At 43.7% G+C, this 22,568-nt stretch overlaps 1 protein-coding gene across 2 annotated transcripts in view; it reads right to left on the bottom strand.

The window, feature by feature from the left end:
- The window catches only part of RALGAPA2 (Ral GTPase activating protein catalytic subunit alpha 2), a gene marked incomplete at both ends in the record, with an annotated part of 234,696 nt that overhangs the window by 59,125 nt on the left and 153,003 nt on the right, over positions 1 to 22,568 (bottom strand). For both annotated transcript variants that reach the window (XM_080931325.1, XM_080931324.1), the window contains 8 exons: positions 4,101 to 4,256; positions 5,711 to 5,834; positions 11,219 to 11,290; positions 12,782 to 13,553; positions 16,106 to 16,289; positions 17,287 to 17,424; positions 17,622 to 17,690; positions 18,958 to 19,068. In XM_080931325.1, the coding sequence (XP_080787451.1) occupies positions 4,101 to 4,256; positions 5,711 to 5,834; positions 11,219 to 11,290; positions 12,782 to 13,553; positions 16,106 to 16,289; positions 17,287 to 17,424; positions 17,622 to 17,690; positions 18,958 to 19,068 (1,626 nt within the window). The remainder of the gene's footprint in view (positions 1 to 4,100; positions 4,257 to 5,710; positions 5,835 to 11,218; positions 11,291 to 12,781; positions 13,554 to 16,105; positions 16,290 to 17,286; positions 17,425 to 17,621; positions 17,691 to 18,957; positions 19,069 to 22,568) is intronic.

A 22,568-nucleotide genomic window follows, 5' to 3' on the forward strand; every position in this document is an offset into this window, starting at 1 on the left:
ATAAATAAAGACACTATGAGCCACCCCCCCAACACCCCCAGAAATCCCCCACAGACTTTTGGTCCTTCAAGAAGACTTGGATCTCCAGAGACCCTAACAAACTCTTCTAGGGCAAACCTTTGCCAGATGCAAGAACATCACTGATAAACTGCTCATGTGGCGAGTCTACCAAAGCTGCAAAGAAATCATCTGAGAAAGTCTAAGGCGTAATTAAAAGGAACAGACCCACAGCAATGAGAATAGTGGCCTGAAGTAAAGTTCTGAAGCTGTGTGTGTGGCAGAGGCGAGGGCTCAGAAGTCTTGAGGGAATGAGGTACTGCCTCAGAGCAGGGAAGGCCATCCCATATCAGGAACACGGGACCAAACTTAAAAGAATCTTAATAAAACTGCAATGTTATATCAGAGCTTATGCTCTAGTTCATCTTAAAAAACAGCAAAAGAATATCAGGACTAGTGTACTGAAGATGGGCCCTCGAGTCTTCTGCATGCACCATGCTCTACACCGCTACGCTGAGTTACACTCCAGCCCTAGTCTTATCTGAGACACCGGCCCTGCCTGCCTGCCTTTCTCCTGTCTAACTCAATGGCAAGGCCTTGCAGCAGTGTTTTGTCCTCAGTCCTTTTGCAGAGACAGGATGTGAGTTAGGATTGCCAACAAGACAAGATGGACAGGTGTCCATGGTAAATGTGGATTAGATCTAATTGAAACTGGGAAGGATTTAGAGCAATAGGAGCTAACTATAAAATGTAGGACTACCCTGAAGTTCACCCTTCTCATCATGATGTTGGCAGACACGGTTCGGCCTTGCAGCTACCATACAATGCCACACCTAATACCAACGGTCTCGTCCTTCATCCACAAGGGCAGGGCACAGCACTTACTCTGAGGTGACACTGATTACTGACATTTTGCAGTTACTCTGTCCCTTTCTGAATTGTGTTATTCAATTATATAACCCAAGTAAACCTCTCCTAATTTTATTTGCATCAGTATTCTGAGAAAACTCCAGCATCAGAAGAGCAACCCATGCTAACTGACCCTTCCTCCCACTGTGGCAATTCTGCAGTTATGGAAGAACTATTTTTGTAATATTCACTCCCAGCTGTTTTCAGTGTCAGGCACCTTAGATTTCTGGACATGTTACAGTTTAACCAACTAAACTACAAAACTAAAAGCTGAGGCCATGGACCGATTGACTGGTACAGCTGGGACAAAGTACAAAAATCACACGCTCTTGTGCCTATGATGTGAACCCAAGGACACAAAACAGATGAAACTGAAGTGGACAAACTACCCACGGCAGAGCATAACATAGTTACCCAATTCAGAGCACAAAGGAATATTCTGGAAACCTAAATGGTACTCAATTCAAAGGGGATTTCACAAAAGAGCTGTCACTTTGTGAATTTTGCAGAACTTTGACTATACGCCTGTAAGTTAGAAACCTACTCACAAGTTTGCTCAGGGACAGTCAACTTGACTTCAGGAGGGGCGATGCCTCCCTAGAAGGGAGCTGCACTCACATCGGCTCCTGTTTCCACTGTGCGATAGGGTCCAGAAGGCCTCAAGGCTTACCATGCCCAGAACAAACCAGCTCGTGAGCCTCAAGAAATCCATGTCTGTCCAGAGATCCTCAGGCCCGACTGACACAGAGTTCTAAACCCCTTTAGTTCTAAACAGCTCTGCCTGAGCTGTTCTGCCTGCTGCTGCCAGGCGGCACGCCTGCACGCCACTGGTGACACTGGTCATGGTCCACACCTAATAGGCTGACCTCCTTTCCCGACTAATTGCGTTACATCGCCAGCTGGCTCCAGAAGGAGTCGTCTGTTTGACTGAAGAATCTGGGCTCCTCGGCAGGCCCGGCTGCTACTTTTACTAAGTAACAGTCAGGCCTGACATCCTCATTGTTCAGCTGACAGTGTGCCCATCCTAAAATCTAAGTTTTATTTGTAAATTAACCAAGAAACTTCCTGCCAGAACAGAGCTGCTTAGAGACTGATAATGTGGGCCTTTCATCCCTCACTCACACTGCACCACTGCCAATTTGTTTTTCATGTGGCTGGCCAGCCTGGGGCTATAAAAGCCTTGTAAGACATAAGTGCAATTATAGTCCTGGAGTCAAATGAATTGGACAAATCCAATAGCACAGCTCTGTCCCCACTCTGCAAACCCTACAGCAGTTAGATTAGCTGTGAAAAATCTAATCTAGCTAGAGCTAACAAATTTCTGCAGGGAAGGATCAAGAGTTCAGTATGGGGTTGCAACCGCATTGCAGAATTGAAAAAGTGCCCCCATGGCAGGGGCAGAACGGAGCATGAATCACTTTAGGATTTTGCAGCTCATTTTTAAGCTGTTAGGAACAATTTAGCTAGAGTAAGTCAAGGAACAAGGGGCTGCTGTTTTGTGACTGATTTTTTTCTGCCTGACTGTGAGACAACCTGGTAAAGAGGGTTTACCATTAATGATGCTAAATCTTAGAGCTGCAAAAGGTTTCAGATGGCTTATGAATATTACAGTGGGGAGTCTCCCATGCAGACTAAGCCTTGGGACATTATTTACAGCAGCATTGTGTCAAGAAGCTAGTATAGAAACAAAATAAAAGGCCTTTCTACTTAAATACTTCAAAAAAGTTTACATATAATCTGTCTTTGACATATAATTATCAATCATGAAAAATTATAAAATATGGGGACAATACACAGAGTGTGAGGACATTTACAACGTACCCAAAGTTTTATAAAACGTGTGAATCCAGCCTGGGGTCTTGGTAAAGCGACTCCAGATTCTAGAACGCCAGTGAGCTACCAGATGACAGGGTTCTCCTTTCTCTAAGCCCTGCAGCCGCTGAACCCACGCTGGACAGGCAGGCGGTTCCTTCACACCTGTGGGAACCAGCACATGGCTAACTACATGCCCACTAGCTGTGAGGTTCCCAGCCCAGGGAGGCCAAGGCAGTATGCAGGGCTATGCTGGTGAAAGGCTGCTGGATTTCTGAATGCAAATTGTGCTTTATGCATCTGAGACACTTGATCACTATGGAAATTGTCTGTGACCCGAGTTCTGATAATTCTCACATGCACTGTTGTTCATCATGTATGCAGCCCAGACATCTGTGGCTACAGTTGTGAAAAGGCAAAACCAGAGACAAAAGAAATGAAGCAGATACAGTAGGGCCCATGAGCTAATATCAATCATCCGGCTAATGGGGCAGAGGAAAAAGAATCAATTACACCAGTGGACAATGACAAGGGCTGATGGCCAGAGAGTTCCTACCAGGTATCGGGCTAAGCAATATTCCTGGCATTGTCTCACTTCATCCGACAGTGCTGTGCTATGGGCTCCATTTTTAGTCTTATTTAATACATGAACACTAGAGGTACAAGCTGGTAAAACAAGACACACACCTGAGCCTTGGTTGGCCCTAGCTCTAACCATGCGGCCACATTACCAATGTGCAGCCCTAGTACTTGAGACACTGCCCTCATTGCTTACATCTGTGCTGTGAGAGGAGCGTGGGGGTCAAATCAGAATGTAGGCTCTGTCACCCACTAGCCCACAGGGAAAGCACACCTCACAGTTGCTTTAGGATGCTCTGTTCATCTAGAAACCCATTAATGTGTTCCTCATCCAAGAACAGGGTCTTTTCAGGTAAGTTCTACAGGCTGGGGAGTTCAAGGCCCTGCTTCTCTGGTGAAGTTCCTTTGGAAGCACCAGGGAGAGCATTTGAGGTGGGACATCTGAACAACAACATACTTGCAGCAGGGTCACTCTGACAAACACTAGCAGCTCATCCCAGCAAACATGGGATGCTTTCCTAGAGCCTCACCAGCACTGTTTTGTTGAAATGATCATTATGTGTTGTGGCCTTTGCCAATATGTGAGGTAAAAATATTGTTTCTCAGATAATTAACATGAAAGAAGATCAAAAGTAGCCACATTGAAGACCCTTTTTCTTCCTAGTCTCTAACCTCAGGCCGTAAGACTGAGCTAGTCACCACACTGTAGTCTCAGTGTATTGCCAAGGCTTGGCCACCATTTAGACCCAGAGAGCCCCACTTTCACATAAGCACAGTGAGGTATCCCTGAGAAGCCCCCTTACCTTTTTGGTGAGTGAATCGTCTGAATCTGATGGCATCCGAGTGGAAACGTGGAAAATTACTTCCACGGTCGAGGTAGCATAGTAAGGGGCCGTCTGCCCCGTGCTGCCGTTGCGCTGAAGACCACCCATAAACCCACAGTGGGTTGAGAGATCCACCTAGCGAAGGTCACAGAGCAAAAGGTGAGGGTCAAAAGTGAGCTAATCTTATTCATTAGACAGGGGTGTGAGTTGAGAAAACGAATAATCTTCATTTAAATATATTTCTTTCTGATTACAAACAAATATAAGGTAGACAAAATTAATTTTTAAAGAAAGAAATGAACATCAAAACGGAAACTGGTCTGCAACTATGCTATATGAAAGACCACTATCAAAATATAAGGGGCAGCCTCAGCAGTGCACTGCTTGCCTGGTACATGCAAGGACCCGGCTCCACTCCCAGGACATGCTACAGCACGTACAGACACAACCCAAAACATGAAACAAGAATTCCGCAGCCCTCTGTGCCTTGAGTTTTGGTGAACATTTAACTTCTCCCCCTCATATATATGGGCATGTGCATATCTGCATATGTCCGTCCCCTTATCTGTGCTCATCTGTCTCAAGAGTTTCAGCAGTTTCTGGGAACCACAAACAGTACTTTTCTCTCTGTCTAGAGACCTACAGTAAAGTTTAGTTTATCACTGAAACAAGTTACTAACAACTAAAAAGAAGTACAACTCTAACAGTCTGCTTGGTAAAATTTGTATGAATGGGGTATCTCCTTCAGATATATTCTACTGTGTCTTACCCTCTTGACTCGTTGAAATTACTGCACGGTGTCTCTGGTATATCCTCACTGCTAACACCACACATACACAGACACACAGACACACACACACATACACACACACAGACACACACACACACATACACAGACACACAGACACACACACACACATACACAGACACACACACACACATACACAGACACACAGACACACACACACATACACAGACACACAGACACACACACACACACAGACACACACACACAGACACACACACACACACACACACACACACACACACACCATACACCTCTCCCATGTATTCCACTTTTCAGATTCTAGGAATATGCTTTGCTCTAGGTTTGTGTTCACAGGAGGCAGGTACGTGCCTCTGTGTGTCTGTCCGTAGTTGACCTTTCAGTAAGGAAACCCCTGTTCTCATCAGCCATTCTGGAGTTGTGCATTAGGGAACTGCAGTGACAGCCAACAGCATTCTAGTTCCGGTGTCTCACTTCATCCGTGTCCTCCTTCATCTTTACCCAGCGAGCCGTTGCTTATTTCCTCAGCCTCCCAGTGGCCACGCTTGTCTTCCTTTGCCATGAACTGCAGCCCTGAGCCTATGTGACTATACAGTTCTTATGCAAAGCTAATGAAAAGGTATTGAGGGGAAGCAAAGATCTACACGCAGAACAGTAAAATGAAGCAAACAGATGCTAAGGTCAGTGCAGTCTTCAAGAACTCTGTGAATGCTACATTTGAATGTGAAGATATAACTAAGAACATACATGTCTGCTTTAAATACGTATAGGCAGCAGCCACATAATAAATGAAGTTAATTACCTCCCATCCAAGGCCAGCAACAAAGTCTTCATATGCTTGGCTTCCTCTTTCATTGGCTAGAATGGAGCGCTTGTCTTCTTGTCCTTCAGCAATGTAGAACACTGCAATCTTATGGGTCTCACGGCTATAAATGTTTAAATTTAAAGGAGTTAGAACGCGCGTGTGTGTGTGTGTGTGTGTGTGTGTGTGTGTGTGCGTGTAACTGTTTTACTGGTATGGCCAGCATGGCTCCTAATGGCATTCGTGAAGGGTCAGCCACTATTCTAAGGTGGTTGATGACTGAGCTTATTTGAATTCTGCAAGCCCCACTCCATAAGACCATTGTCATTACTGTGTCATCTGCTTTGCAGAGGTGACTGACAGGAGAACACACTTCAGACACTGGAGACACTTAGACAGCAGCTGTCAGGGCACATTATGCAGCAGTTCTTTCCTTGCGTGGTGATGACCATTGCCATCTAAGGCCCTTCAGGTAGACATGCACCGTTTCTCGGGATCAGTGAGAGCTGAGACATGCTCAGACGATGAGAAATGGAAACAGGCATTTTCTTTGTGGAAGGATGTGTTCCAACTATTGTGGGGACACCTAATACTTTTGGATATGTAAGCTCTTTATTTACTTGCTCCACAATAGATTTGTGGGGGTTTCTTTTTAAATCATGGAAACATGATACGCACTTTGAAGAAAGAAGCCCTGTCTTTTTTTTTTTTTTTTTTTAAACATTTTTTTTTTTAGTATTTGGTACATAGTATGGGCTCAGTTAAGTCTTTGTTAAACTGATCAGACATGTGATGGCATATTTGAATGTGTAACGGCTAGAAAAGTATTAAAATAACCGGAATCCACCCTATTAAGCTATTTGGTGATAGTCTGGAGATAAAAGCTCAACATTGTTCAGATGAAGCTTAATCCAGAACCCTCCTTTGACAGCACCAGTTTATGAGCTTTTTTCTACTGTAGCCTCAATGGTAAAAGAATCAGATCCCCACTTCCGGGGCAGCCCCACCCTTCTCTCATCCACATTACATCAGGAAAACACTGCATAGGAAAAAGCATCAAGTGCTTCAGCAATACGGAAATGTTTCTATTGTCTAATTATTTAATATCTCAACACTGTAATATGATTAGACATCCAAACTGGTAGATCTGGACTCCATATTCTAAAAAATTCTCAAATATTTGCTTCTCCATGGTTATTTTTTACTTATTAAGCAAAGCTCATGGAAGCTAAACTAGAGTTATGAAATCACTGGCGGAGGTGCGCTCTCGCCTGTCACTAGCTAGCTACTCCTGCCCCACCATTCTCATGGCATAAAATACATGTGAAGAAAAATCAGAAAACACAGAAAAAGATTACCAACAACTCTCAGTTTGAACATGTTAACAGAAAACGCGGTTGTCCCACCATAGGAAACAGAGAGAGGTGCTGTGAAGAGGGTACGTTTTTTGGTAGTGACTGACCCTCCAGAGAGTGTACAATCTTGCAGTCAAGACCTTAAGAAATCTAGACATTCCATATCACTTACTGCTTTGAGAGACAGGCAGGGGACAACAAGAAGGGTCCCCTATAGCATGACTGGCTTATCACAAGAACTGTAATGATTTGGCCTCCTGGATGATGGTAATGGATGTACTAAAAGGTGGTTTCAACAAAAGAACAAAGCATTGTTACCTGATTTCTCTTTGCAACTATCGGTACATCTTAAAAGCATTTAGCATTCAATTTACAAAAAAACCCCAAGCTTCGGTTTATCTGAAATACATCAGTTTTTCATTCGTAAAGCCCAGGACTATTCCATCCTGGGTCCTTGAGTTCTTGTTCACTCAGTGCAGGAGCACAAAAAGCTGGGCTCAAATGAAGGAGGAAGGACTGGTGTGGGTGTGAGGAAAGGTGACCTTTAGTTGTAAACATTCATCAAATTTCACATCCTCCAAAATATTAGCACTGCAGAGAGCCTGCTAAGATGCAGACACTGTGCCTGGCCTTATTAGTGCCAGGCTTTTGAAATGGTAATTACGACATCAACAGCACTTCATATCTACAAGCTGCGCAAGCAGTGCAGGAAGGAACAGGTAATTCAGGCACGTATATACATAAAATCAACAATGTTGCCTTCCTCGGCAGAATGCATTTTTCTTTATTACTGGGAATAGACCAGAAGAGTTCTGTTTTTTTCTGCTGTCAGATTTTAAAAACCAAACAAAGGAAAACATGGCTTTACCCTTTCCTTCACCACACAGTGGCAGGAAGGCCTGCAGTGATATCACATCAGTATACAGACCTTAAGTGCAAGACTACTTTCTCTCAAGACATGTGAAAAAGGCACTGTGCCCCAACAACAGGGATATAAATTGATACCAGGAATAGTAAAAAAAAAAAAAAAAAAAAAAAAAAAAAAAAAAGTCCTGAAAGTTGAGGGCAAGATTTATGGCAAAGGCCAGATTTCTGTACAGGTGAAGAGCCCCAGGTGTAGTTCAGGTTTTTAAAAGTCAATCTTGAAAAATATCCTTTCCCATTAAATAAATTGATGTGCATTTAGAGGCCAAGACACCAGACATAAGTCCAGGAGTTGGAGTTTTAAGTGAAGGTTAATCAAAGGGCAGAAGATTGCCAATCAGCTACCCAAAGCCATATTTTACTGCAACAGCACCCCAGGGAGCTAATTCGATTGCACCTCATGTAACCAAAGTGCATTAACATTCTACAAATTGGCTACAATTACAAGATACCGGTGCATTCACTCAACACTGGAGAAGCAGAGAATAATTCAGCGTATTCTAGGGAAGCTGGGGTTGGGGTTCAAATAAGTTTAACATGGAAGGACCAGAGGGAATAAAACAAGTGCCCAAGTCCTTCAGAAAGAGGGCTCGGTCTCTGTGCTGGAGAGAAAGATGAGGCAGACTGAACAGAAGCAGGATCAGGGTCTAGAACAGTTCTTAAACATTTGTGACATTCAAATTATGCTTTACTTGAATCAAGAAATGAAAACATATAAAATACCAACAGAGTTGCAGGATCTGCCCTGGGGATGGTTACTTTCAATTACAACTACAAATGAATCATTTATTTTCTTTGATACTAAAATGCTCACCACTCCCCAGAACACTAAAGTGACAACTAGGAGGAAAGGCCCTCACACCACCTTCTGCAGATGGAATCAGGCTAACAGCCACTCTGGCACATCCCCAACATCTAGACAACACACACAAAGCAGTGCATGCTTCAACATGCCTGTGGCTCTAAGGAGTTATGTATGATGAGAAAGATATATGGGAAGATAAAAAAAAAATCTAAAGGATTTTGATTCCCACAAAATGGTCGATATGAATTAATGTATCTTAATTCTACATGGTTCTGAAAGAGTGAAAGGACATAAGTAAGCTGAGTCCTTAGTGAAAGACCAGAAGTACACAGATGCCCTAGCAGGCAGCAGATAGATAGGAAGAGGAGCTACGGAATAAAGATGGTGAATTTCCAAGACAGGGAGCTTCCTCCTCAGCCTCCTGACTTGAGAGAAAAGCCTGACCGCTGTCTCACTCCTGTCAGCAAGCCCACTACTGAGGGGCTGCTCAACAAACTCCAGGCTGGGTCAGGACTTGACTAATCACTCTGCCTCAAACTGACTAGCCCTAAAGTAGGGGAGGAAAACTCTTTGGAGGTTTGGAAGCCCCAGCTCTGGAGAAGGTACTCGATTTCTGACTTCCAAGTCCTCCCTATGCTTTGTAGACAGCTTTTTTCTCTGTGTCTGCTAAGCGTATGGTTCCTCACCCCCAACAAACACCTTTCTACACCTGCTGATTCTGTCAGCTTGAGGTTCCCGCTGCTGCGGCACAAACAACAAACCCATCCAATCAAGGCCCCTAGACAGCATCATTTGTGTTGTGACAAAAAGATATTTCTATTAAGTCCTCTTAAAGGTTGTGTGCATGTTTGTATGTGTGTATGTGTATGATATTTTAATTCCAGCTAGAGTTCACTATTTGACTAGTTGTTGTTGTCATAAATAGGTTCAAGAATTAAACTCATCAACAAAATACCATAGTTATAAACCTGATATGCAAATAATAGTGACATGAGCCAGGCATTGACTTAAGAATAAACAATAAAACTACACGAAAGCCACCGGAACACAAATGACAGTGAAAATGTGAGTGGCACTGATATACAGACACACGGACTGACGAGAACTCAAAATAAACCCATTCACGGCAGCCACTGGGTTTTTAGACAGTGACACCAAACATACCGAAGGGAGAAAAACAGGTACTGTATATAAGCATGAAATTAGATCCCTATTTCTCACCCTACTTAAAAAAAAAAAAAAAAGACCTACATTTTAAAGTTGGGCTTGGTGGCACATGACTTTAATCCCAGCACTTGGAAAGGCAGGTTGGATATCTGAGCTTGAAGCCAGCCTGGTCTACAGATCAAGCTCCAGGATAGCCAGGGCTACACAGAGAAACCTGTCTCAAACTAAGAACAAACAAAACTACCCATATTTTAGCCTGAAGCTGCCAGACTAAAACAGGGAAACTACTTCAAGACAAAAGAGTAGACAGCAAATCCCTAAGAGCAGAGGAAATAATTCCAAGAGACTAGCAAATGGTATTATTTAAAATTAAACCACTTCTGCAGAGCAAGAGAGAAAATCACCATCCTGAAGAGACAACTACAGAATGAGAAAAATAAAAAAAAAAAACTTTGGCAACTAATGTTAGACAGGGCCTGATATGCAGGACACGTAAAGAATTGCCAGGTTGAACACCAAACCCAAATCAGCAAATCAAGTAGTTTAAAGAACAGAATAGTTCTTAAAAGAAAAAATATATGTGGCTTACAAATAATTTTAAGTGTCCAGTATCTTTAGCCACCACAGATATACCAACTAAATTTGCCTTAAGATTCTATCTCATCTCGGTCAGAGTGGCTATCATCGAATGAATGCAGGGCGGGGCGTGGGGGTTAGGAGTGCTTTACTCACTGCCCATGGCAATGCATGGTGGGAAATCACTTCCAACACACATACATATAAATAACACTAAACAGACTCAAAAGCTTATGCATGCATGTGTATGTACACACACACCTTTAAGAGAACTTAGTAACAATGTCTTTTTATGTTTACACACAATGATGTGTATGTTGTTAATGAAAAAGAGGCCATGCAGTTAAAACAGAACAAGATATGGGATTTTTTTTTTTTTTTAACTTTTAGATTAAATAAAGCCTATGATCCCAGCTACTTGGGGATTGAGGCAGGAGAATTACATGTTTGAGGCCTACCTAAGCTACAGAGTATGTTGAAGGTCAGCCTGGGCAACTTAAAAGTCCCCGTCTCAAGAAGACAGAATGGAAGAAAAGAAAACACCAACAGTTCAGTCACGGTCAGTATCAACAGGCTCCGGGCTATGAAACACTCTGGGTTTCTCTGTGGGTACGGGCTCCCTGGAACTGTATTTGACACCATGTGCTTACAAAGTTAGACAGGAAAAGGCACTTCACATACCACTGACGCGAGTCTAGGTTCTTTAGTTCTCTCAATAATTTTGAGTTTTTCTTCAACAAATGAAAATTCTTTCTGCATGGGGAAAAAAAAAAGTATGCAAAAACAAATCATGTGACCGCAGACCAACTTTGCTATTTTCTAATCCAATACCAAACATAGCCATGTGGTGGTTTAAATAGGAATGACCCCTTAGGCTTATATATTTGGAAGCCTGGTCATTAGGGACTGGCACTATTAGGAGCTGTAGCCTTGCTGGGGTGGGTGTGGCCTTGTTGGATGAAGTGTGACACTGGCTTTGAGGATTTTCAATCTCATGTCAGGTACAGTGTCTCTTCCTTTTTGCTGCCTGAGAGTCCAGATATAGAATTCTAAGTTACCTACCTAGCACCATTTCTGCCTGTATGCTGCCCCGTTTCCTGCCATAATTACGACAGACTAAATTTCTGAGCCTGTAAGCAAGCCCCAATTACATGCTCTCCTTTACACGAGTTTCCATAGTGACGTCTCTTCACAGTATAGTAATGCTAAGAGAGCCATCATCTACCCACCCACAGTCTCCTTCGCTGAACCGTGGTAAAGCCTGTACAAGTTTGAATGAGATGTCCCCAATACTCTTGGGCATTTGAATACATGTTCCCTACTTGGTGGTCCTATTTGAGTAAATTTAGGAAGTATGACCTAGCTGGAGAAAGTTTGTCACTGAGGGCTCTGAAGCCTCAGAAGCCATGGGCACTTCCAGTGCACTCTCTGCTTCCTGTTACCGGTTGGAGATATGAGTTCTCAGCTGTGGCCCAGCTGTCATTTCTGTCACCTGCTGTTCCTGACATTATGGACCCTAAGCATCTGGAGCCATAAGCCCAAAACAAACTTGTTCTTTTGTAAGTTGCCTTTTTCATAGTGTTTTATCATAGCAAAGGAAAAGTAACTAATTCAGAAGTTTTCAAAATGAGCCCAATTTCCCTTGAGGATACAGAGACATAGCCTGCTGTCTAGTCACATGGAAATCTCTTTAGTCAACAAATGTCCCTTGTGTGCAAGTGCTTGTCTGCTTTTAATACCAGCTCTGTGACTCTCGTCCCCACCCTCTACTTAAAGCCTTTTAGAGGTCCACTATCAGGTCGAGGTCAATCCCACCTGTCCCCTGAGGTGACCTCCAACACACACTACCCATTGGATGCAACTGCTCTTCTTGGACCCCTGTGCCTTTGTCTGAGGCGCACCAAGTTCACATTCCTCATCAGTCCTGTGGCTAGACAGTGGTTTACTTACCTTTGCAGTCCATTTGCATCTTGTATAAAACTAAAAATCGTACAGTCAGGGAAGCAAGAAGAAAAAAACATGGTTCATGTGCTTTCAAAGGTCTGACAGGTGTTTGGAACTCAAGCTGCGTACCAGTATCACACATTTAGTTTTATTTTTATCTTTAATTCAGTAGGTAAAAATAAACTAAAAGTATGAAAATCCAGGAAAAAAAAACTCTATTTCTTTAACCTCAAATTGATTATAATAAAAAAGAATAACCCTCATGTTCAAATAATGACAGAACATTCAGAGCTCGGTTACCTTCTGTCCCAGGAATTCATTCCCAAGTCATCTAGCAACAGCCTGCAGAAATAAAAGGGTCCCCGGGGCTCCACTGGGGAGGGCTGCCCTTGGCTGGTGAGCTTTACGGCAGAGTCAGAGTGGCAGCTCTGCACGTACTCAGCTTCCTGTGTGCTCTGGCGCAGGAGGACCTCGATGATTTCCTTCTCTTGGTCACAGTTCATTGCACATGGGGTTGGGGAAGGCTCATTCAGACTTAGTTGTGATGGTAAAAGGCATTCAGGGCTTGTATGGCCAATGTTTTCAAGTAATTTGTCAAGCACATCATCTCCCTCCTCACTGTGAAACAAACTGTCCTGAGGTCCACACATGTGAGGATGGCGGCCAGAAATCTGAAATGAGGGATTCCTTCCAGTGGGTGGCAAGCGGCCTTCCAGAGGTCCATACAAAACCTTACCATCCCAAGAGTATTTCCCTGAGATGTCCCTCACAATGACTCTCACATCTGAGAGGGAACCTCCCGAAGTCCCTCCAGCTGGTCCTTCTGCTGGTGTCTGAAGGTAGGAGATGAGCGTGCTGTCATTAAATACGAAGAGCTGCAGGTTTGGGCTCCTGAACACCTCCGAGGACAGCTCAGTTCCCTCCACGTGGGCATTGTCGTGGTTCTCGCTGACCAGACTGTGCAGCACGGCAGGGCCGCCGCTCAGTGGGTAGTGGCCTAGGTGGTTCACTAGATGGGCCATCACCATGCGTGCAGTGAGGGGGATCAGTTCCAGGCTTCTTCTCTTCTTCTCTGTGAACAGCAGAAAGGAGCAGTGAGGAGACAGTGGGAGCACCGGAATTTCAGTCATTGGCTTGAGTGTCTGATTGTTTTTGTTTTGTTTGTGAGACAAACTGTCACTATGTAGCACTGGCCAGCCTGAAATGCAGTCACCTGTGTCTGCCTCTGGCTGGGTCAAAGGTGTGCGCCATCACACCCAGCTGAGCATTTTTAACTGTGAGGCTGATTTTTTAAAAATCTTTTTCACCCTAATTCTATTTCAATATAAAAGCATAGTTGAAACAGACTGCTACAAAACCAACTTCCATGAAGATGTTACTCTGAAAGGGGCTTTAAAAGTCTACAGATGTAAGAATAAGCCAAAGAGAAGCATTTCCAGGTCAGACAGGTAAAAGTTCAGGGGCTCACATGAAAGTAAAATCCTAGTTGGAGGGGAAGTTGAGATCGGAAAGTGGGCCAGGAACCCTACTTTGTTGGTTGCAGGTAAACCTGATAAGGATATTAATAAACCCTGGTGCTATTTTAAAAGATTGGAAACGATGTATTTAATAATCATTGTGACAGTTTATATTTTGTTATTGGGACACTTAAAATGTTTAAGAAAATTCATGATGAATTTTAATATACCACTTAGCAGAACTTAACTGAACTTGTATTTCAGGATTTAGTAATCAAGAGCAACTAATTTATAAAGTTTTAGTTTAAACGTATGCAGAGACTTTAACAACAATATGAGCTCCAGGCTTTATAAAATGAGGTAAAATGGACAGGCAGACACACTAAACTGAAACTAGAAATAGTACTTCAGGCTGAGAGTAGTTGAGGAAACTTGGCAAATTTTCTGAAAGTCAGATTAATAACTAGTGAAAATGAAATTTTAAGAGTTTTATAGAAAAGGGTCTACATATTTAAGATTTAGAATTTGATCTTAGAGCTTTGGGAAGTAAAAGCTTTTCAACTCACACTGTGAAAAGTCACATATCAAGTAGCACATAAATCACTGTAAATATATCACTTTATGCCAAATATTTCTGGTTTTAGACATCATTCAACTGGCTTACTTATATAAACATGTTGTTTTGTGCTGTATAAAAATCCTAGAAAGAAACAAATTTCTGAAACTTGGGAAATTCTGAGTAATAAGTAAGAACAAGATCATTGAATTTTCTCAGATTTCTTGTTAATTTTTTTCAATGTATATGAAATCTATATCCAATAATGAAAAATAAGATGTCACATAAAAGGTTCTTTAAAAAACAAAACAAAAAAACCGAGAGGTCAGTTACTTCTATTCTAAACTTAAACTTTCCTTCACAACCCAAAAGAAATATGTAAGATTTCTAAATGACTAAGAAAGATAATGCTCCAGCTGAGAAATGTTACTACCAAGAAGAAACCTACAGAAAAGCAGCCAGGAGTTCACAGTTCATAATGGGAAACACGCCGTCGTCATGACAGCAGGGTAGGCACAAAACTTACAATAAAGGTACAAACCGACAAAGGGCCTCGGCAGAAAATATCAAATGGCAAAAGTAACTTCCCTCTACTTTTGCCTAGGTTGTGCTTTTGGTTTGTGGTTTGTGAATGTTTGAATCCTATAGTGGGAAAATGACCTGGAGCCCTATGACTCAAGCTGTTAAGCACACCACAATACTTCTAACACAACCAAATGAGCCTGGTACTGAACACCTGTGAAACACTGACCTCCTCACATTTCCTGTGTTCTCCCTGAGAACCAGCGGGAATCTATATTCTACCAGCGACAGAACTACTACACAAGAAAACATCCCAAACACCTTCTCTCTAGACTCCTAGAGGAAGTACAAAGCTAGAATGTCTGACCATCCTTTGTCTCTCACCTCCTGGAGCTCCTCCCCTTCCTTCTGTTCTAAGTAGTTAGTTATTAACAATAAGCAATCTGAACACATGTGATCACAGATGGCTTGACTGTGTATCTTGCTTGTAACTATTTAAAAGTAGTAATTATGTCAGGAACAGGAAATGGCCTAATAAGTAAGTCATTAAAATAGGGGTGAACCTATTCTAGGGCACACTGTACGTCCTGATCTCACCTGATCATAGCCTGCTAAGTCTCTTTACCTCCACAAAAGGCACATGAGAGAGGTTGGGCTGCTATCAGCTTTCTCTATGAGGGGTTCCTCACCTCATAGGGGTTACTCTATGAGCTCCTTCAAACCTACTTACCCTGCTGAGTCCAGTTTAAGTCCTGAAGATGCCTACCAGCCCCACAATGTCCTGTCTCCCCCACTAGCTGGGAAGGTTGTTGAGGGAAAATGAGCCTTTTGGTGCATTCCATGGGTATGAAACAAACAGGTTTTCAGTAACACAAAACCATGTGCATAATTTAAGATGGGAAAAAAGAGAGGAAGAGAAATAACAGAAAAAAAGGAAGAAACATCAAAGGCAGTTTGTTATCAGAGACCCTATAAACTGGGATTTCAACTTCAACAATGGATTCAAAACAAACCCAAAACCCAAGCACAGACAAGGCTGCGATCTTACCTTTTCCTGCACATGGAGCGTATATCTGAAGTCATACATACCTTCTTCCACAGTCAGCAGGTTCCCCAGGTCAGCTGGTGAATGGTACTGGACCGGCTCTGAGTTCCTCACATTTGCCAGAGGTAGGAAGGGGTCATAATCCGTGGATGACAGGTCAGCCAAGGTCAGAGTATAGTGACTTTGTTGTGTGTATGTGCTCGAGCCACAGACACAGCAGTGCAGAACCTGAGGACAGACAGACACGGCACTCTGCACGCCGGCATTTTCCGAGCCCTGACAAACTGTCCAGCTCCCACAGTGCTTGGGAGAAAGGGCTCCTTCCTAGACACATGTCCAAAAATGGGCTTCTTTCCATCCTTAAATACTTTTTTTGCTACTAGCAAGTCAATACCTATTTCCTCAGGGCAAACAAAGACAGGTGAAAGGAGCCTGTTTCTGTTCTTGTGTGGCTGTGCACACCCCAGCCTTTCATCCTCCAGAGGCAGCAAGGTGGAAGGAGCCAGCCCAGGAGATGCAAGGAAGGCTGTGGGAAAGCCCTCATGGAAGAGGGCAGGCAAACCACAACCTGTGTTCAAATCAGCACAACACACGACCCATGAATTATAAGGAACAATTTAATACAACTTTGAAAGTATAATTAAGTAAAAGTAAATTGAGTGCAGATTTTAAAGTCTCTTACTTCTCACAACTCATTCTTAACTCATAGCCAAAGGATTCTTTTCCTTTGTGTTTGTTTACTTTTGTTTTGGTTCTGGTTTTGAGATAGGCTTTCATGGTACGGCCTCGGAGGCAGTGCCTTTGCCCCCATGCTCCCAGGCACTGGGATTACGTCCATGCAGGGACACACCTGCCTCTTGAGGTGTATTTAAGGCAAAGAGATTACTAGAAGCACCACGGGTTTCTTTCATACTCTGATAAACAGATCTTTGTGAAGCTGATGCTGCAGACCCTATGCTATAGGAGGTTGTGATATAAATAGCCCGTGTAGAAAGGAAGTAGACACAGATCACTGCCATGAAGACTGGGGGCATTCTGACCCAGCAGCAGTTGTTTAAGAGCAACGACCGATTCTCCACAACCGTATCTGTTCTGCTTACTCATTCATTTTTCATCTCCTTCCAAATGCATAACTTTCCACAGGTCATTTTTCAGAAGGCACAAATAAATGTAGGAAGCACACAACATCTTGGTATTTTAATCTGTAGGCCTAGCGGAGACTCACCCTGTAGATATAATCCAGCAAGGGGGCCCGGGACGGGTGCAGCTCCTCTAGGACGGCTGTGGATACAGGGTGAAGGAGGGCACTCACAGGCAGGGCCATGCACCAGTCCAAGAGACAAAGGAGCAAGGACACAATAAACTAGAAGAAGAAACGTATCCAGAACTTACATTATGGCCTTTGGGACCCACTGCACGGGAAAGTTAGCAAGCACAGGAAGGCTGTTAAAGCCAACATATGAGGGTGTTATAAATGACTCCATCATGTGTCATACTGTTCCCAGTCTGTCTTATACTTAAAAATAGCTCTGGGGAAAGCTTCCCAACCCGTCACTTTACCTTTTTATCTGTTTCCACTGAAGAGTACTCTGCACTTGGTAAAAGGAATGCAATTGTGGCCACAAGAATCTGCATAGAAGATAAAATGCAGCCAAGCGATTTGTTATAGTTTTTATAGATAGTTGTTATAGTTATATTTTATATAGCTTACATAGATACCGTCTGAAAGCCATATGTTAAGAATCCCTAGACGGTTTTGCAACTGAACACAGCTTGTTGCCTACTCACAGGAAGGTGACACTACACTGAAGGACAGTTGTAAGAGACTTGAAAACTATGACCATGTAATGATCTTCTTTAATGGGGGCTGAGACCTAAGGCAAAGACAGTTCCCTCTATAGTTACACAGTTTCTAGTGAAACTATTAGTCTCAGATTTCCAGTGAAATCAAAACAAAAGGGTTTTAGAGATAATTGTGAGAAGGTTCCCACTTGCTATGTGTAAGTCAGCACAGAGCTCCACCCCTGCTCTGGCCTCACAGCAGGCCAGTCATTCTCACAGGTGTCCCATCTGAATATTACAGGGTGATGCTAAGGCCAACTTTACATCCTGCAGCAGATCAAAGGCCTATTTCAGTCCGGATCACCTAAGGTCAGGAACCACTTGTCACTCTTGGTGTGACTCTGAGAGAACAAAAGTGATGTCAACCAATGGGGTGGGGGGGGGGGAGGAAATGGATCTGCATCCTTCATGGGGACAAATCAAACTTCCTCAGAGTCTCCAAGGGATGGGCAAACAGTAGGTCTTGCCCTAAAGAAATGCTTATAAAAAGAGCCAGGCATAGGAGTGCTGAGTCTGAGCCAGTCCCTACTCAGCTCCGCGCAGAGACCCGTGGCTGGAGCTGACTTCCAAGAAGCTGTGGTAGAGATGATACTTCCTGTGCTTCCTGCCACCACCCTCAGAGGTTAATACTGCACTGATCTCATTACTGCCAAGTAACCATGCCACAGCAGCAAGCATGGCCCAGGGCTTTAGTCTGGGAACAACTCCTGCTTTACACAACAGCCAGGCCCCCGCCCTGCAAGGAAGGCATTAAACCAGCTGCCTACTCCTTGTTGGCACCATCCAAATCACTCTCAATGAATAAAGCCCAGCCTACAAAAGGTCCCTTTGTTGTGGTTGTGTCTGCCCTTCAAACCCTACAAGCACCGGCCTCTGGCTAGAACACTGCAGGCTTCTTTGCACAGTGCAGTGTTGAGGCTGAGAGGAGCCAGCACAGCCTGAAAACGGGCTCACATGGCAGTTTAATAGTTGCTTCTCTAACAGTTAATTAGATATCAAATACATTAGTAAGCAGGAAATGCAGATGCTTTAGCAGTAGAGATAAAGGACTTACTTCTGCCATCTTTCTCGGTAGAGCAGTTTCAAACATCTGAAGCTTTTCCCAGTAGGAAACCAACAACTGAAGAACATCACAGGCTACCTGAGCCACGATCTTGTTAGGAAACTACAAAAGAAACCCAAACCCCCAAGTCAACAGAGCAAGCAGCTCAGCAGGAAGAACAGAGCAATTGCTCTTAACAGCCCTGTATACATAGCTCATAAGCCACTGAAGAAAACTATGTCGAATTAACAACGTTTGAACATGACCTCTCCATTCCATTTTGTTGCCTTTTGAACTCACCCACATTAATTTATATATTCCATTGGAGAAGGTGGTCAATATTTGCCTGGAAAGTAAAGCCCAAACCTTAAATTCTGTACTCAGCTCATATAGATCCCACTACTGACAGAGGAAATGGAGAGTATATGCTTGAGCTGCTTTGTGTGCCAAACCTTTTGCACAAATAGAACTCATCCTGTCATTGATAAGTCATCATGGACAGTTCTGGAAGGAAGGTGCTATCTTCTCACAAACAAAAAAGCAGAGATCAACCAAATGAGTTCCTACCTGAGGAAGTACAATGACACACATGTAACATACTAAGAAATGGGCAAAAGCAGACTTTCAGGCTATAACCCAGGGGCTAGGTACGTTCAGTGACTCTGGATGTGTTTCCTAAAGCTGTCTGTGGTGGCTTAAAAGAGAATGGCCCTCACAGGCTAATCTGTGCTTCAGTCAGTAAAACTGGAAAAGCAGAGCCATCTAAGATCTTTGCCATCAGACACAGAGATAAAGGATTTAGAGTTTCCTGCTGGGGTTCGGTTATTTCCCCCACTATGCCGATTCCTCCCTTTTGAAATAGTAAATGTATATTCTATGTAGTTGTCTGCTGGAAGTATTACAGTTGCCTTTATAAATTACAAGGGGTTACAGGTAAGAGATCTCCTCGGTCTCAGAAGAGAATTTGTACTTTGGACTTTAAAACTGTATTGAGACTGTGAACGATAATAGGGACTTTTGAAGTTGAACTGAATGCACTTTGCATTATGATATGGCCGCAGCCTATGGGGGCCAGGGAGTGGAGTGGAATGGAATGCGGTAGCTTGATTGAGAATAGCAGCCATAAGATTATATCTGTAAATACCTGGTTGCCAGTTGCTGTAACTATTTGAGAAGAAGTAGATGAGTCCTTCTTGGAGAAGGTATGTGAGGTTTCAAAAGCCCATGGCATTTCCAGGTACATCTCCCTCTACCTCATGGCTGCTGTCTCAAGATGTGAGTTCTCAGCTCCTGCTCCAGAGCCATGCCTGCCTGCCTGCTGTAATACTCCCTGCCTTGACTGTCATGGACTCTAAACCTCTGCAAATGTAAGATCCAGTAAACACTTTCAGCAAGGTCTCTCTTTACAGGGACAGAAAAGGAACTAAGACACAGGCTGACGTCCCTGGTCTCCCGGACTCTTGACTTCTCTGGTGAGGCAGATGACAAAGAGGCAGTGGTGTGCAGTCCTCGCCATCCTGTGCTTCCTGCCTTGGCCAGAACCTAGAGGCTACTGTGCTGGCCTCGCTCCCTATGGACAACACAGGCTTGCCAATGGCCCCCACGCTGCTGAATTCCAGTCACATGAGCATTCAGGGACTCTTCACAGCCTTCCTCCTCATCCAGACTCCAGATGACCTGAAAGCCACTGACATCCTCCCGCCCTGCTACAAAAGTTCACCACCTCCAGGAAGCAGACTGTATCTCCCTGTTTTCAGTCTCACCCCACCATGCTTCATTGCGGGAGACTAACGCATTTCACTTCTTTCTTATATTGTTTTCACTACTGAGAGGGCTAACAGTGGGTGACCATGTCACGTTCAAGGGGAAGATAAAGTACTGAGGAGTGGAAAAATGAATGGGAGACATGGGACAGTCAGAGAGAACGTGGTAGGATGGACAACTGAGCTGGGAGCCTGGAAGGATGGGGAGGGAGAGCTGTGTGTGTGGAGGCAGCTAGGGATCTTCAGACAGGGACGGCCGTGGGGAAGGACGGCAGGGATCACTCTCACCCAGCTCACACACAGCCATGAAGAAATGACAATGTGCCCACACGGAACTAGAGGCAGCGAGCTGAAGGCACAGGTGAGGCCTGAAGTGAGTACAGTCTGTGCTTGGGAGCAGCTGTTACTGCTAGGGAGCAGGCCGCTGTCTGTCTTGCATGCTGTGCCACATACTCTAGCTGCGGGCCGGACTGATCACAGCCATGCACAGCGGTGGAACATTCCAGCACTGTGATGGACTCTCACAGGGCAGAGGCACAACACATAGAACTCGGGTTGTTTCTGGTGCCTCATGTTCACCCTCATAATTACAGAAAAATTGCCGGCATTCTGAGAATTCATAAACATACAAAGAAAATTTGTTCAACTGAGGTCCTATTCCTCTATTATCAATCTCTCTAAAGTGAGTGATTTATCCATTTATCCGAGGTTTTGCCTACATGCATAGCTAAAACATCCCTGGAGACCAGTTACAGACAGCTGTAAACTGTGGGTACTAGGGACTGAGCCAGGGTCCTCTGAAGAGTAGCCAGTGCTCCACGGAATCACCTCTCCAACCCCAAGCTACTATCAATTTCTATCTCTGTTCTATACTATACAGGAAGTTCTATACGTTTCTAAGACATCACCAAATGATTAATAGAGTTCTCAGGTTAAGGATAAAGCTAGGTAACTAACTTAAATGTGTATGTTTAGATTTCAGAAAGGAAAAAAACTGAAAAACACCCTAGAATTGAGAAAATAGAATATTTAAAAATGAATTGAGATCCACGTAAGTCAATAACTTACATTCAGTAGTTTCTTGTCTGTGGTGTGGAAGTCAGAGTTCTGCATTCTGAAAGTATACGAAGCCCCGGGCATGAGGCCAAAGCATCCTGGTTGGAGCTTCAAGGGCCTTGGTCAGCCCGCCCTCCTCATCTGTTAAGTAAAGGTAGTAGTGCCACTCCACCTCCTAAGATAGGTTCCAGCATTATATATGACCCCAAGGGCCGGCCAGCGGAACTTAGCCGTGTGGCATCACTGTTGACAAATTCTTACATTCTTTATCACGGGATCAATATCAGGTACTCGACCAGCTTCTAAGACATAGCCCAGGGGTTCTACAGGAGGGATGTGGGTGAGGTGATGTGGATAGAGGACATACATAGTGGACAAGAGGTATTGAGTTTGGTCAGGCAGGGGTCACACTGCAGTGTCCTATTCTAAAGATGAAGAACACTGTGGGTTGATCATCGCATGGGCCAAAGAACACAATGCACCAAGGGCAAACAGGGCTGTCACTGGTCTAAGGACAACTGCCTAGAACCTGTACCCACTGTATCTATCACAGCCACAAGAGACAAGGGAGATAAAGGTCTGGACACCAGGATTAGACAAGTGGAATTTTAATTCAGATTCACCTGAAACCTCCCACACCCTAATAAGGCTCATATATCTCTTGCATATGAGTTCCCTTCTCTAGTAAAATGGCAAACTGCCTTTGACAAAGCCCTCAGCACAGCGCCTAGCAGACTCATTGGTTCTGCAAATTTGATAGTGACAGTGCTAATGATGTCCAGTGTTTCTGCCCAGGAACCAAGA

Source organism: Micromys minutus (genome assembly GCF_963924665.1).
Source record: "Micromys minutus genome assembly, chromosome: 17".
In the NCBI taxonomy this organism is placed as follows: domain Eukaryota; kingdom Metazoa; phylum Chordata; class Mammalia; order Rodentia; family Muridae; genus Micromys; species Micromys minutus.